At 37.8% G+C, this 14452-nt stretch overlaps 3 protein-coding genes across 3 annotated transcripts in view; 2 read left to right on the top strand and 1 right to left on the bottom strand.

The window, feature by feature from the left end:
- The window catches only part of il4i1 (interleukin 4 induced 1), a 7981-nt gene extending 3723 nt beyond the window's left edge, over positions 1–4258 (top strand). Inside the window, exons 5-8 of the mRNA XM_025010532.2 lie at positions 1182–1383; positions 1469–1537; positions 1617–1753; positions 3268–4258. Of these exons, the coding sequence (XP_024866300.1) occupies positions 1182–1383; positions 1469–1537; positions 1617–1753; positions 3268–4033 (1174 nt within the window). The 3' untranslated portion in view covers positions 4034–4258. The remainder of the gene's footprint in view (positions 1–1181; positions 1384–1468; positions 1538–1616; positions 1754–3267) is intronic.
- Positions 4259–6963: 2705 nt separating this feature from the next.
- timm8b (translocase of inner mitochondrial membrane 8 homolog B (yeast)) lies at positions 6964–8045 on the bottom strand. Its single transcript, XM_017436022.3, has 2 exons — positions 7842–8045; positions 6964–7413 (listed from the first exon to the last, which is right to left on the bottom strand). The coding sequence occupies exons 1-2, from the start codon at positions 7941–7943 to the stop codon at positions 7246–7248; spliced, it is 270 nt and encodes an 89-aa protein (XP_017291511.1). The 5' UTR covers positions 7944–8045; the 3' UTR covers positions 6964–7245.
- A 2213-nt stretch (positions 8046–10258) lies between these two features.
- The window catches only part of sdhdb (succinate dehydrogenase complex, subunit D, integral membrane protein b), a 17979-nt gene continuing 13785 nt past the window's right edge, over positions 10259–14452 (top strand). Inside the window, exons 1-2 of the mRNA XM_017436021.3 lie at positions 10259–10357; positions 12569–12679. Coding sequence (XP_017291510.1) covers positions 10309–10357; positions 12569–12679 — 160 coding nt within the window. The 5' untranslated portion in view covers positions 10259–10308. The remainder of the gene's footprint in view (positions 10358–12568; positions 12680–14452) is intronic.

The following is a 14452-nucleotide window of genomic DNA, read 5'->3' as shown; positions in this document are numbered from 1 at the left end:
GACTGAATGTTCACCGGCTCGATTATTTTCAATACTTATACTCCGCTAACATTCGGCATGCTAAGCTAAACATGCTAACACCGAGCCGTGTGGCGAACGTGGCGTCTTTCATACAGGTTGACTCAACTCAAAATAATAGTTATAAACCATCTCAGCAAAAAATAACTTACCGAGTGCAGTAAATAACTCCGACAGGTGGAAAGTAAATAGTCCTGAAATGACTTGGCTTCTGTCGCTTCGCTTCGGTGGGAATCTGTGATTCTGGGGCGGAGTCAGTGAATTAATTGATTCTATTTTAACACCTCCAGATTTGATAAGCAAACACTTTGTTTTAACACTGGATTTTAACTACTATTAATATACATCCCAGAGTTACATAAACAAAATGTGACTCTATAAGTGTAAAATTAACTCTGCTTTTGCACAAATTCTGCTAACACCAAAACATTTAACACTTTTGAATTTGTTGTGTACAACAGTGACGCAATCGTGCTGTCCCCGCCCCTGTGCAAAGGTCCCGTGTATGGCGTGATTTTTGTGCCACCAGGTTGAGCGCGTGAGCAGTTTGTCAGAGTTGAGCGATCTGTGCCCTCAAATCAGTGTCACTGCGCGCTCAACCTGGTGGCACAAAAATCACGCCATACATAGGCACCAAGTATAAACGCCTCCACCGCGTGCTCAGGTCCACGAACAGCGAACGGACCTGAGTTTGGGTTTTTTTGTAAATACCATTTTGGGGCTCCTAAAAGGCCATTTCCTTGTGGACACAAACTTGAAACAATAAACAAAAAACTTTTCCATATTCACAAAAAAAAAAATGTTCCCATATGGATAGAGCGCAAGTGCAATTGATATACAGTATTTGCCCTTTACAGAAGAAAACATCATTCATTCAGATAAATATTGATGCTAATAGTTCCATGTGCACTACAGCTCCTTGTAAGCCTTTGTTTAAATAAATGCTCTGAACAAGATTTTAAATGTTTTTAGAATTTATTCTCACAGACAACTGAGGGGTTGGGAATGCATAGCTACACCATCTTGGTGTTTTTAAATTGTTGTTGTCATGTGCTCAAGTGGAAAAAGGATTAAACAAATTCACATTTAAATAAAGATCAATGTCAAATGTAAATTCTCCATCATGCACAATATGTGTTTAATACAAAACATTTGCTTCACAGGATTCTGCTTTCCCTTATCTCCATATTACAAATTCCCCTGAACCACTTCATTCAAGATGACATCAACACCTACTATTTAGTAAATGGACTTCTGCACAAAACCTATTCTGTGGAAAACAACCCCAGTGTTCTGAACTACAGCTTGAATGACAAGGAGAGGGGAAAGTCAGCTGCTGAGCTCTTTAGTCAAACGCTCTGGAAGGTCTGTAATTATCCCCCACATTCAGAACTGTTGTTTTTGTTTATGCCATGAATATTTAGTTTGACACATTGGAATCTGTGCCCAGGTCAGAGATGACCTTAAGACACTCGGCTGTAGTGCCATGTTGGATAAATATGACTCCTACACAGTAAAGGTAAGAGTTTTGTCATTATTCTTAGAATGATAAATGATACAGAGACTATATCTTCAATCTGTGATCTGTCTGCTAACAGGAATATTTGGTGAAGGAAGGCAACCTGAGTCGTGGTGCTCAGAGGATGATTGGTGACATCTTGAATGAAAACAGCCTCTTCTACACATCTCTGATAGAGATGCTGTACATACAGTCTGACATCAACGACAACACAGAGTAAGGCTAAAGAAATGGCATTTTCTGAGAAAATGTACAATGATGAATCACTTTACTGAAATCTATTGTGCTGTGTAACCGAATTATTACCTCCACTAATGAGGATATGTTGTGGGTAGTATTGGTTGATTACTCTGTTTGCAAGATAACTTAAGAATTACTGAACAGATTTTGATTAAATTTTCAAGAAATGTTGGTGTTGTCACAAAAGACAAGTGATTAAATTTTGGTAGTGATTCAGATTACAATTCAGATCCTACAATTTTTTAATAACCCTATGATTTTACTGACGTTTGCTCTCTCTGAGTGCTTCTAGAGAAAACAAGGAGAACAGAAGCTAATCAACAAAATAGGAGCTAAAAGCTAAAATTAGTCAAACAGTAGCTAAAAATTAAGATTAGCTAACTGTAGCTAAAAGTTAGAAGTAGCAAAACTGTAGCAAAAAGTTAAAATTAGCAAAATTGTAGCAAAAATGACAAAACCTGTAGCTAAAAGCTAATATTATTCAAACAGTAGCTTAAAGCTAAGATTAGCAAAACTAATCTTTGCTTAAATTAACTAAACATAGCTAACAGCAAAAATGAGCAAAACGGGAGACAAATCTAAAATTAGCAAAACAATAGCTGACAGCTAAAATTGATCAAACAGTAGCTGGTTGTAAATCCATAGCTTAAAGGTAACTTTAGCAACACAGTAGGTAAAGCTAGCATTTGAAAAAAAAGGGGGGGGGGGGATTTAGTTGAAATCTAAAATGACCAAAACAGTAACTAAAAACTAAATATAGTAAAAGACATAACTAAATGAGGACAACAGTGAAAAAAAGCTAAAAGTGTCTAAACAGTAGCTAAAAACTAAAACTAGCAAGACAGTAGCTGAAAGCTAAAAGAAGCATAAGAAGACAATATTATGTAGCTAGTATCCTTAACTAGATTTCAAAGACAATGTTTTTAAAGGAAATGAAGATATCTCAGTGTATTTTTATAGGCACCTTTTAATAAATAAACTTAAATAATTCAAAGGTATTAAAGTTACAAAAATTGAATAACGGCACACTATTCCTGATCAACCTGAATATTTGGATATACGAATAGTTAAAGTTGCACAAAGTATGCAGGATGTTTTCACCACTTGGTTCATTTGAAAATTAGGAGCTTTGAAATGACAGGAAGTGACATTATGATGTCTTTCTGGGTCCATAGCAGAGAAATGTGCTCGTGTTTTGCAAAAAGTGTAAAGCTGACATTGTGCTTATGGTTGTGCAAATCTGAACTGGTGGGTTTTTTTTTCTAGTGTAACATTTTGCTAAGTGTAAATAAATATTTTAGTGTGTAATTAACTCTTTTTTCGTCTATGAAGAGGAGAAAATTTACATTTTACAGAACCCAAACTGTGAAAACAAAAACATTTAACTGATGACTGTAAAATATATTTATTTGATCCAAACCTATTTATGAAAATTTCATTGTGTAGTTCGGTTATGTATTGAAAAGTTTTACTAAGTGTGTTTTTTGCAGGTACTTTGAAGTGACAGATGGTTTTGACCACCTTCCCAGGGCTTTCTATCAAGCGTTAAATGCCACCATCCTACTCAACTCCAAAGTCAAGCTGATAAACCAAACAGGAAGTGGTAATGTGACGGTAACCTATGAGGACTGGCATAATTCAGGCTCCTTGATGAACTTAACCGTAGACTATGTCCTTGTTACTGCCACAGCCAAGGCCACCCTGTTTATTGACTTTCTGCCCCCTCTATCTGGGGACAAGATGGAGGCGCTGCGCTCTGTTCATTATGCCAGCTCCACAAAGGTGGTGCTCAGCTTCAAGGTGCGTTTCTGGGAAAAAGAAGGTATCAGAGGAGGGAAGAGCATCACAGATCGACCCTCTCGTTTCATCTACTACCCCAGCCACAGCTTCCCAGACACAGCTGCAGGGGCCCTCCTGGCGTCCTACACCTGCTCCGATGACTCCACCCTTTTCCATGGAATGAGTGAGGAGGACCTCATGGCTGTGGCTCTGGAGGACTTGGTGAAAATCCACGGGGAGCACATCAGGCCTCTGTGTACAGGGGGGTTGGTGAAGAAGTGGGGCTTGGACCCATACAGTCTTGGAGCGTTTGCCTTGTTCACTCCCTACCAGGGGCAGTACGCCAAAGAACTGTTCCAGAGCCAGGGACGGGTTCACTTTGCAGGGGAGCACACAGCAACCCCACACGGGTGGATTGAAACTGCCATAAAGTCTGCTCTCAGGGCAGCAAAAAACATCAACAACTTCACTCAGTAGTTTATTCATTTTTTCAGAGGTGCTAAATCATTCAACATTAAAACACCATTTTACTGTTGTACTCAAAATTCTTTGTCCCGTAGCTCAACAAACTAAAGCATTCAACATATACAAAAACATGTGGTTTGAACAGGAATAGTGTGCTATAACTTTTGGTAGAAGTATGCTATACATCCTAGACAAATTTAGCCAAAAAAAAAAAAATGTAAAAAATTAAACAGTGAAGACCAATAAGAATTGGGTGAAACATTTGAGAAAACCCAGTCTTCTCTGGAGCTCAGTATTTTAGACATAACTAACAGCAGAAACATCATTAAAAGTATAAACGGGTCACAGAAAGTTAGACTTTACGTGAATAAAGCGGCTTTTTGATATATTTTTATTCATACACAATCACAGTTTAAGTTTTATAATTTTTACAGACTTTCCCACAGAATGTTAAACTTACAGTTGATGTCACATACTCTAATTTTTGAAATGTCTAAAAAAAACTTTTTTTGCAAACTTTTCTTACTCATACGATTCTTTTAGGTACATGTACAATTTATACATCAAAACCCAGTGTGTTTCTCACTACTACATGATTTACAGTTTTCTCTCAGCTTCTCCCAGAATACAGAGATTACACCCCCAAGCTTCGATTGGCTTCAATTATATTTTAGCTCAAATATTTCTCTTCAAAATAGGAATTGACGGATGTTTTTAACTTGTCACATCTCCTACATAAAATACTGTTGAAACAGCCTGTTCGGGCTTTTTCTTTCTGACTTCCATTAAGGGCAGTCAGGGAGTAATAGGCAAGGGTGGGGTTACCATGGTTACCATAATGACCCACTGGCATCAGCTTTAACCTTTCTTGTGATGGATCTCATTGCTTGTCTTAAACAGTTAAAATGTAAGCGTTTTTTCTTAGTGTAGATTCCTACAGTTATGTAGGGATTTTTGGATAGCAGCTGCACTGACACCCTACAAACCTTTTTTGAAATTATGTAGGGTTTTTTGTTTACAAAATTTCACTCTTGTGAGGTTTGTCTGATATTATGATCATTGGCTCATTCTCCACTCTGGTGTGTTTTCTTTTGATATGGGAATATTATTTATCTGTGGGATCATTTCAGCACAACTCTGAATACTTCTAAGAGAAAAGACATGCTGTAAAATGTACTATTGTATTTTATTGATTCAAAGCCAACAATGCCCTTAATGTTTGTCATTGTTTTCCTCATTTCTGCCACTTTATATTCCAGAGACATTTTATCTCTTTTTTTAAATTGGAACTTAAAAAAATAAAACAATAAGGCACTACCTTTTAATGAAAGGGTTTTATTCAAACTGTATTTAGTACAAAATCAGTCTTGTAAATGTTTTCCAATTGTGAACCAATAAACGTATCAGGAACTCTTTTGCTTGTATAGTTTTTCTTTGTTATTATCCTTGCTGAAAGGCAAAGATGGACAATTCTGCTCTTGTCTGTGTGCATTCTGTCTGTGAGCAAACTATCTCACAAACTGCTGGATGAATTTCAATGAACCTTGCGGAAAGTACTTTTGGATGTATATCAACAACCCAATTCAAGAAGGTTGCTGCAGCCAGCTGTACTCCTTAAACACAAAAATGACTATAACTCAGTCAGTTTTACAAATATTACTCTGAAGTTTAGTAAGAAAGTAGCTGAGAGGGATGCCCAGCACATATTCTGAGTGCTAACAGATTGCACAAGATCACTGTTTTAACTATTTGAAGTCAACTCTGTCTGTTATCAAAATATTTCCTGAACCATTGGGCTGACATTAATGAAACTTTCTAAGTAATCATTAGAGCCATAGGATACATTAGTGATTAACCTTTGGATCCAATCCAACTCAAAATGGCCACTACTGCTAATTAGCATTAGCCAACAGAAAAATGGCTTGAACTCAACCAGTTTTAGATATATTGGCCTCAAATTTGGTTGAAATTGTTTCAGTTTTTAGATATTTTTTAATAGACTGGTGAACCTCTGCCCATCTTTACGTCTTAGGGCTTTAGCATCTCTAAAATGTTCTTTTTATACCCAGTCCTGCTTCTGAAATGTTACCAATTAACATTTCATTGCAAAATCCTCCTCCAGCTGTTTCTTTTTCATACTACTTACTTCTACAGTCTTTTATTGCCTCTTTCTGGTCTTTTTTTTTTTTTTAGATGTGTTACTGCCATCAAAGTCAAAAGGATCCTTTTTTTTTAAATGAAGTGAATTTCTAAGTTTCATCATTTCATATTTTTAAACTGTTCCATTTTGAAGAAAATATGAGTATATGAGAAATGCAAACCATTGTATTATGGTTTTGTTTTTTTTTTTTACACAACATCCCAACATTTTCTGATATGGAGTTGTACACCAGGTTTACAGATAACAGCTCTTATGAAATCACCCTAGGGTGTTTAAAGAGTTTCCGTCAAACTGTGTTTTCTTGGGTATTTTTCATAGATTCAACTGAAGAAATGGGAAGAAATTACATTTTTGTGACGGGATGCCGGGAACAAAGAGCCTAAAATCCAATTAAAGAATTAAGTGGATCAACAAACAAACAATCCTTATTGTTGAATCTGGCAGCTTGGAATCAAAGTATAAAGGAATGAGGGATGCCTTTAGACTTCATAGTGGACAATCAGCTGGTAACAAACTGTAGTTAATTATATCAGCAATTACTATTTAGCAGTAAAATACTATTAAATTATTTCAACCTAGGGAATAGATAAGCAGAAAATGAATGGATTGATTATTTAACACACATTAATGTCTTCTTCTCAGAAATACACTCAGGTAATTAGCTTTTGAAATAATGTGTCAGTTTTGCTAATTGTCATTTTTTTAAGTAGCTATGCTAAAAATGAGCTTTTTGAGTACCAAAATATACAGTTTATAAATGATGACTCACAAAAAATCTGAACAATTTTTAAAGATTTTAATACTTTCTAAGGACTTCTTTCAGAACATTTGATTCTGTGGTTTTTCCCTGACTTCTCATGATCAGCAAAGACCTCCCACTGGGCAACATACAGTCTACTCATACTCCCTTAGACTTTAAAACTCCCATCCAGAAACACAGCTTTTTTTCACAATTATCCAAAATCTCTATCAGACAAAGCACACAGTCCTCCTTTCCCAACAATCAGATGGATTTAAAAAAAAAACTATTTCTGTTGAAGCTCAGTCCCCTTGAGGTCCTTCATCAATGGGCTCCTTTTTGCACCATCTGGGTGAAGCGGTTGGTGATGCTCAGGGTCGTATCAATGAATCTCTCCACACAGTTCACCAGGCACGTCTCTGTCCGGTAGTCCAGCTTGGAGCCTGGACTGTCCACACACTTGTCCCAGCAAACATCAGTGAAGTTGTGCACCTGGAACACACATCAAAAGCTGGTAAACAGGTGCAGCAGAGATCAACATGCTGCCTTCAATCAGCCCGATCTGTCACACACTTTAAGATGCTTGGAGACAAGAAGGGACAAAATCCCACCTGGAATGATTCATCAATCCTCATGAAATTAAATTAGCTGGGCCACACAAAGTCTTAATATTTTCCGTTTATTCTAACTGTATGAAATAAATGTAAACATCTCTTCATTCTTAATTGCCATTCTCAAACCAGACCATCTATTTTTTGTTGTATCAGTTAGGTTCTCGTGAAAGTGTCCACAGATGATGAAACCCCTCAGGTGTCCAGTTTTCAGAGAGTCCTGTCACCAGAGGAGATAGGCTGCAGACATGTGGCCTGACCGCCGCAAACCGTCATGGGAAACATGCAGGTCTTTAGATCCAAACGAACCTGTGCCTGAAACTGCGCCTTCTGCTGCTCTATCGCGATCATCTTCTGGAGCTCCGTCGCTTCGGCTTTCTCCGATGTGCTGAGTTGGTCGAAGTTGTCCATTTGTCTCCGACTGAACAGCCACAAATTGACCGCAAGAAGCCGGTAACAGGCGGCCCGAGTGTCCTTCACCAATCACTGCGAGGAAGCGCTGCGGCGGCGGCACGAAGTGCGCTGATCTACAAGTCATAGGGATGCGCCTCAAACACTGGCGAGTTGCGTCCGTCTACGTTACAAATCAGCACACTGAGCGTGACGCGAGACGTTACGTTTAAAAACATAATCTATGTCTGAAAGATGGCTTCACTCGAAGCTTGAGTGAAGGAAAATATTATCCAAACGATCAGATGCAGGCGATGGATGCCATGACTTTTGGGTTTTGTAACTATTATACTTTTAAAAAGATTCACCTTTATTTACATTTTCCCCATAGAAACACAATGAGGTCTTTTCAATTCCTTTAAAAATATTGCTCTCTTTGAAACTTGCTTTGCAGTGGCAGGCGTCGCATTTCACACTTAGGCCTTCAGTGATGTCCAACTTAGTCAATAAGTACCTTTCATTATGCCAGCATTTATAACACCAGGACTGGAGAGTAGTTAAAAACACACTTAAGCACTACTAGGCATTGCATCACCTCAGTTGTGTAAGAAAATGGGCTATTATCTGGCGCATTTTAAAAATCAACAAACCCGCATCAGCAGTTAAAACATATCTGGTATGCTACTGTCAAAACTAAATAAAATAGAATAAAATAAATATAATGTTTGCACTCACCAAAACGACTGTGTCCCCCAGAACACTTATTTCAACACAAAATCCATTCTCCTTTCTTTCCTCAAAAAGACCTCAATGACTTGGTTGTACAGTTTGTCTGTGTGTTTCAGTTCCAACAATAAATCCATGAAGGCCAATGCTGAAAGCCGCGTCTGTCCAGTTGTCTTTCTTGCGTATGTTTTAATTCGCTTTAAGGCTGAGAATAAGCGCTCAACAGAAGCAGTGGACACAGGGATTGTCACAGCCAAACAAGCCAGTGCGTAAAGCTGTCTCATACTCTCACTCAGTTCTTTGATCCTAAGAAAATCAAGGAGATCCACTGGACTTTTCCCCTCAAAATCAGTCATGGCATACGTTACAGTGAGTTCTGTTTTTAGTCGGGGCAAGTCGAACAGTGCGCTGTGACTTTGTGTTAAGCTGGAAAAGGCTGTTTGTGGAAACTTTTGTCCAGACGTATGTCTGGAAGTGCTGAGGGTCGAGAAGGGAGAGAAACAATTTTTCAAATTTATTTGATTCTTATTTGAAGTGTTTACTGTTGATAGAAGGTCATTCCTTCTAAATTCAATAATAACATTTTGTACAGAATTTTTCCTTTTAGCAGAAAATATTGTGCCCTAAGACCAGTTCACCCCTGCAGAATCACTGCTTACCGACTGTTTACAATAAACTACACCAGTGGTTCTCAAATTTTCTCTCAAAATAATCCCAGAGTCATTCCAGGCACCTGGAACCCATGTCAAACCCTCACAAGATTTAGTTTCTATAGGACAGAAAGTGCAAGAAATGCGTGACAACTTTATAAAGGCTGTGGAAACCTCTGAAACCAATTTGTGCTTGATTGGAGATTAAAAAAAAAGAATAAACTGCAATCAAATTAAGACATTATTAAGACACTTTGTGACTAAATTGCACCAAAAAGCATTTGAATGTGAGTAATGTCATGCGAATATTGGAATTTATTTGCAGTTGTGTGTGTACGCAAACATGTCATAAACCAACTGAGTGTGTTTCCAAGTGACGGTTTGCATTGTTTCTCGCAATTTTGCGTCTCCAACTATTCTCTAACAGTCACAGCTCAGTAAAGCCTTGATTCTTCTTCTGTCCAAATACAAATCTAAATTAGGGAATTTAGGGAAAATTAGGGAAAGTGGGAATTAATCAAAGTTCCTCACTGTTTTGCACTTTTTGTTGCTCGCAGATTCAATAGAGACTTCACTGACAATGCTTAAATAGCCACTAGCACATTGGTATTAGCATTTATTACAGTTTCCACATAGGTCCTCAAGATATTCTTCACTGCACTTTTCTTTTGAATGATTTCCGACTGGAGCCAAGTTTGTAATTTTCTTGCAAATTTTTCTCTATGTTTGCTTTTTAACTTTACATCACAGTTCAGTTACAGTATGGTGGCTAATTATCTGATCTAACTTGTATAAAGACGATACATAAATTTCTTCAGTGGTACATTTTGAGCCTCTGTTTGAGAACCACTGAACACCCCGGCAGACATTATTTGAACCATAGACACAGACATCTTTGTGTCTATGATTTGAACTACAGATCATCTTCTTGAATATTTAACATCTTTGTAGCACTGACGACAGTACAACTACTTCCGGGTAATGGCGATGACCTTGCGGGATTGATCAACATGGCTGCCATCGTCAGGCTGAGTTCTGTGTGTCGCAGAGGAGTAAAACGTGAGAACTGCTCTTTTTCTGAACATGTGTGCTCATGAAAGCGCAGCAGACTGTTAGAAAAACTGTGAAAGAGAAGGAAGTTGGAGCACGGGCGGTGTTACCGGGAAATAAAGACCGTCTTCTGTTTACAAATCCAGGCTTTAGGTGAAGAGAAACAAGTAGGAGGGTGTATGTGAAGTAACTACAGTTATTATTATATTAAATGTTAAGTAGAAGTTAGTTAACATATCGGTCCGCACAGAAAGTTTAAAATATTATGTTGTAAAAGGAGGAAAAAAAACTTTCACAGTGAAGACATGACCTTTATATCAGAGATCTCCAATCCTGGTCCTCGAGAGCCAGTATCCTGCATATGTTACTTGTTTCTCTGTTTCAACACACCTGGTTTGGATCAATGGGTAATTAACAGACTTCTGCAGAACACGAAGAGGTCATTTAACCACTGAATCAGGTGTGTTGGAGCAGGGAAAGAAGTAACACATGCAGGATAGTGGCCCTCGAGGACCAGGATTGGAGACCCCTGCTTTACATAATGACTCCCATTAAAGATGTAAATATGGTCGCGAATTAGCGAATGATTGATTTAGAAATAAGAGGGAACATCAGTACATATATCTTATTGCAATTACGTTTTAGTTTGGCATTGCTGATAGCTTGCACTTGAATTATCTTTGTAAAGATTTGTGTTAAGTCACTTCTTGAAACAGTCCTGACAAAAGGATGAAAATGTAGTTATATTTGTGTTAAAAGTGGAAAAGGCATTTCCATGAAACAGAGCAACATGATGAGGCACATAGGCATGTTTTAATTAGCTTTACACAGCAGTCACAGAAGAAAGGAGGATCTGTTTCCTCTATAGTTTTGAGTTTGAGACATGATCCAGTCGCGGTGAGTAGTACATTACACAGCTCTTTAGGTTTTCTGTACCAAAGCAGAAAAAAAAAAAACCACATGGTTTTTACCAAGTTGTAAAATTAGATAAATAAAACTTAAGATAAACAGTGTTCACTGTTTTCCCAATTATTTACCAAACAAAAAACCAAGATGCAGAAAAGTTGTGTGGAAAACTAACTTCATTCTTTCTGCTTTAATATAAGTTTGGGAAGTCAGCAGCAGCCAGGTGCTACTGATCAAATGTCGTGATTAACTGATTATCACCAGCGTCGATACTGCTGTAAAAGCAGTAGTTTAAGTCAGTTTGCTGCTCTGGAGCATACAGGTGTGTGTTAACACAATGCCAAGGTGGGAAAACATCAGCAATGACCTCAGCAACTGTTGATGCCCATCAATCTGGGAGGGGTCATTTTCAAACTGTTTGGAGTGCTGTATTGTGAAAGATAATTCACAAAAGACAAACAACTTCCAGCCCTCTAGTGAGTGAGTTCATTTGAAAGGTCAAACTGTATATTACTCTGACAATTTGTTTAAAGAATGAATAAATAAGTAACAGCAGTTCATCTCAGACTCTACACACTCAGCATGAGAAGTGTTACATTTTTTGACAGATAAAGACTGAAGAGGTATGACTTGTTTAGAAGGGTTGCCAGGTGAAAGCAACTTTTGCCTAAAGACAACATGGCAGCATGTTTATGCTGAGCTGCATCTGAACAAACCACAAGACTTCTGGAACGATGTCCTTCAGACAGATGACACCAAAGTAGACATCTTTACCCGTACGCAATGGTCCAGTTAAAGTCCAGTCGTCAACCTGGTTGAAATGCTGTGGTGGGACCTTCAGAGAGCTGAGCATAGAGGGACATGGTGTTTTAATAAACTAAAAGACCTCCTCCACAGTCTTATGAGAGACTGAATAAATCATACAGAGGGCCGAAGATGATTACTTCAATTAAATGTGACAACAAATGGTTCTACACATTGTTGAATTATGGGGTGGTCTTTATGTTTCCAGTCACTGCTTCGGTATTTTGGCTTAACGTTGGTTAAATGTGCTCCCATGGTATTGTTGATTTCAAGTTATATGAACATATTTAGGACATGAGGACCAAATCATTGCTTTTTTTCCTGTTATATCAAATTGAAGTACCAAAGGCAAATGAATGCTCCGTTTACAGTGACTGTAAAGCAACATCCTGTAAGACTGTAACATTGTTTAAGTTGTTCAGAGTTTAATGCAGGTAAACTTGTTTTGATTTTCAGCTTTTGTCGATAAAGATCAGGTTACAAACAGGTTTTCCTGTTTTCTCTCCCCAGCTCTGTTCTACCAAAGTTCCCTGCTGGCCAGACCAGTTGTTGTCCTCCACAAAGACCACGAGCAGCGCCACCCGTTGACGGCAAGGATTCATTCATCACAAGCTCTCTATGGTCAGTCTTGGAAAAAGAAAAGCCTCCTCCTGCACAGAGCATGAGAGGGCTTGTTTTTGTTGTTTGCTGATACTTCATCAAAACTCATCAAATCGTAGTTCCTAATATAACTCACGCATAGGAGCACCCACCATACAGGACTCCATTATCTGGTAAACCAGTATGAAATATTGTAACAAGTTCAGTCTAACACCTCTGACACGGTTTCATTTACAAGTTCATTTTTTGGTGTCAGTGTGGTGGCAGGTGTGGTTGAGCTGCAGATGTTTAGTTGGCAGGGAGCTCTTTTTTTTTTTTCCATTTTAGAGTGAAAGTAGGACGCTGTTGCTTTGATGGTGGTTTAGCTGATGTTAGGTCCTAGGGCACTGGATTTTCTGTTGCTTTTAGAAGATTGGCAGGTTATTTTGTATTTGTCCAATCCTAATATTTGGTAAAATTAGGCGGAAGACTGGTTTGTTTTCCTAAAAAAACAATGCTGATGAAAACATTTGTTAGCTGATTCAAAATGGGATCTAGTATACAATTTTCCAAAAAGTACATAAACTGTAACGAAAATATATTTTGAATCATTCAAAACTCATTTTTAGGTGGTAAATACAACAAAGATATGATTCCAGTGACAGCATTTTTATATTCTTTATTTTTATGGGCATGCTTATGAATTCTTTTGTGCCCACAATACATTAAGAAAGGACTAAAATAAAAACTGCAAGAGCAGTGTGAAATTGTACCTAACATCTTAACTAACAAGTCAGTAACATGAGTGGTTGAACAAAGAGTCCCAGACAGAGTGACGGAGAGACTGAGACTAAATAGACACCATTTCTGAGGTTAAAAATACTAAAAAATCTGCATAATCTATATTATCATTAAAGGATTTTTGGAATGTGTACACATATCTGAAAACCAGTATCAAATAGCTGTTTTTCAGCCTCGAGTGACAATGTCTTAAACATGAATGTATTCTGAAAATCCTAAGTGGCTTGGAAACACTCCTGAAAACTGGTCAGGGAATACAATTAGTCTCTTCATCCACAAATACTGGATTAAACTCTTAGCATGCAAAAAGTTTCAAGAATGTTCCTTCTCTGAACTGGAGAGAGGAACTAAATTATTTGAAATTAAAAACTTGACAACTGATTTGATGAAAGAAAGTTTCGTTTTTATTGAACCAGGAAGTTCCTTGATATTAACGTCTCTCTTTCTTTTTTTCCTCTTCCCCAAGGGAGTCAAGCTGGCACACCATTACCAAGTTACATGCTAAAAATAAAAAAAATTATCTAAACAAGATAAAACAAAACAGAATCACCATAATATAAGTATCAAGACCAGTTTAAGGATATCAGCTGCACTCTTCATTTACAGAAGACTTTATCAGAAATGTGAATTCTCCCAAAGAGATAAAAGCATTAATCTTTAGTTTAGTCTGAGGATTATTTCATGACTAAGGTTTAAAATCAGAGAACGTTGTTCTATCAGAAAAAAGAGAAGCCAACTTGGAGGTCCGCAACTCAGAACAGGTCTTTGAAAATATTTAGGCCCGAGCAGCGACAGCGCTGCGAAGGCCTATTGTATTTCGTGGAATTCCTAATATTCTTTTTCTTCTTATTATTATTAGGCCCGAGCAGCGACAGCGCTGCGAAGGCCTATTGTATTTCGTGGATTTCTTCATTATTATTTTTCCGCCACTTTACGCGGCTCTTTGGACGACTTCCCATATTCAAAAACTCACCAAACTTCACGAAAAGTTGTCCCCCGTGTGAAATCGCGTGA

The sequence above is a fragment of the Kryptolebias marmoratus genome, linkage group LG2 (genome assembly GCF_001649575.2).
Source record: "Kryptolebias marmoratus isolate JLee-2015 linkage group LG2, ASM164957v2, whole genome shotgun sequence".
Lineage (NCBI taxonomy): Eukaryota > Metazoa > Chordata > Actinopteri > Cyprinodontiformes > Rivulidae > Kryptolebias > Kryptolebias marmoratus.
The sequence above is the reverse complement of the archived record's forward strand: the minus strand, read 5'-3'. Positions and strand labels throughout refer to the sequence as shown.

What these genes read in the sequence shown, in the direction of transcription:
- timm8b (XM_017436022.3), bottom strand. Translation starts at nt 7,943, where the DNA reads ATGGACAACTTCGACCAACTCAGCACATCGGAGAAAGCCGAAGCGACG. An exon ending in AGGCGCAGTTTCAGGCACAG is followed by an intron (nt 7,414 to 7,841) that starts GTTCGTTTGGAT and finishes TGTGTGTTCCAG; the next exon opens with GTGCACAACTTCACTGATGT.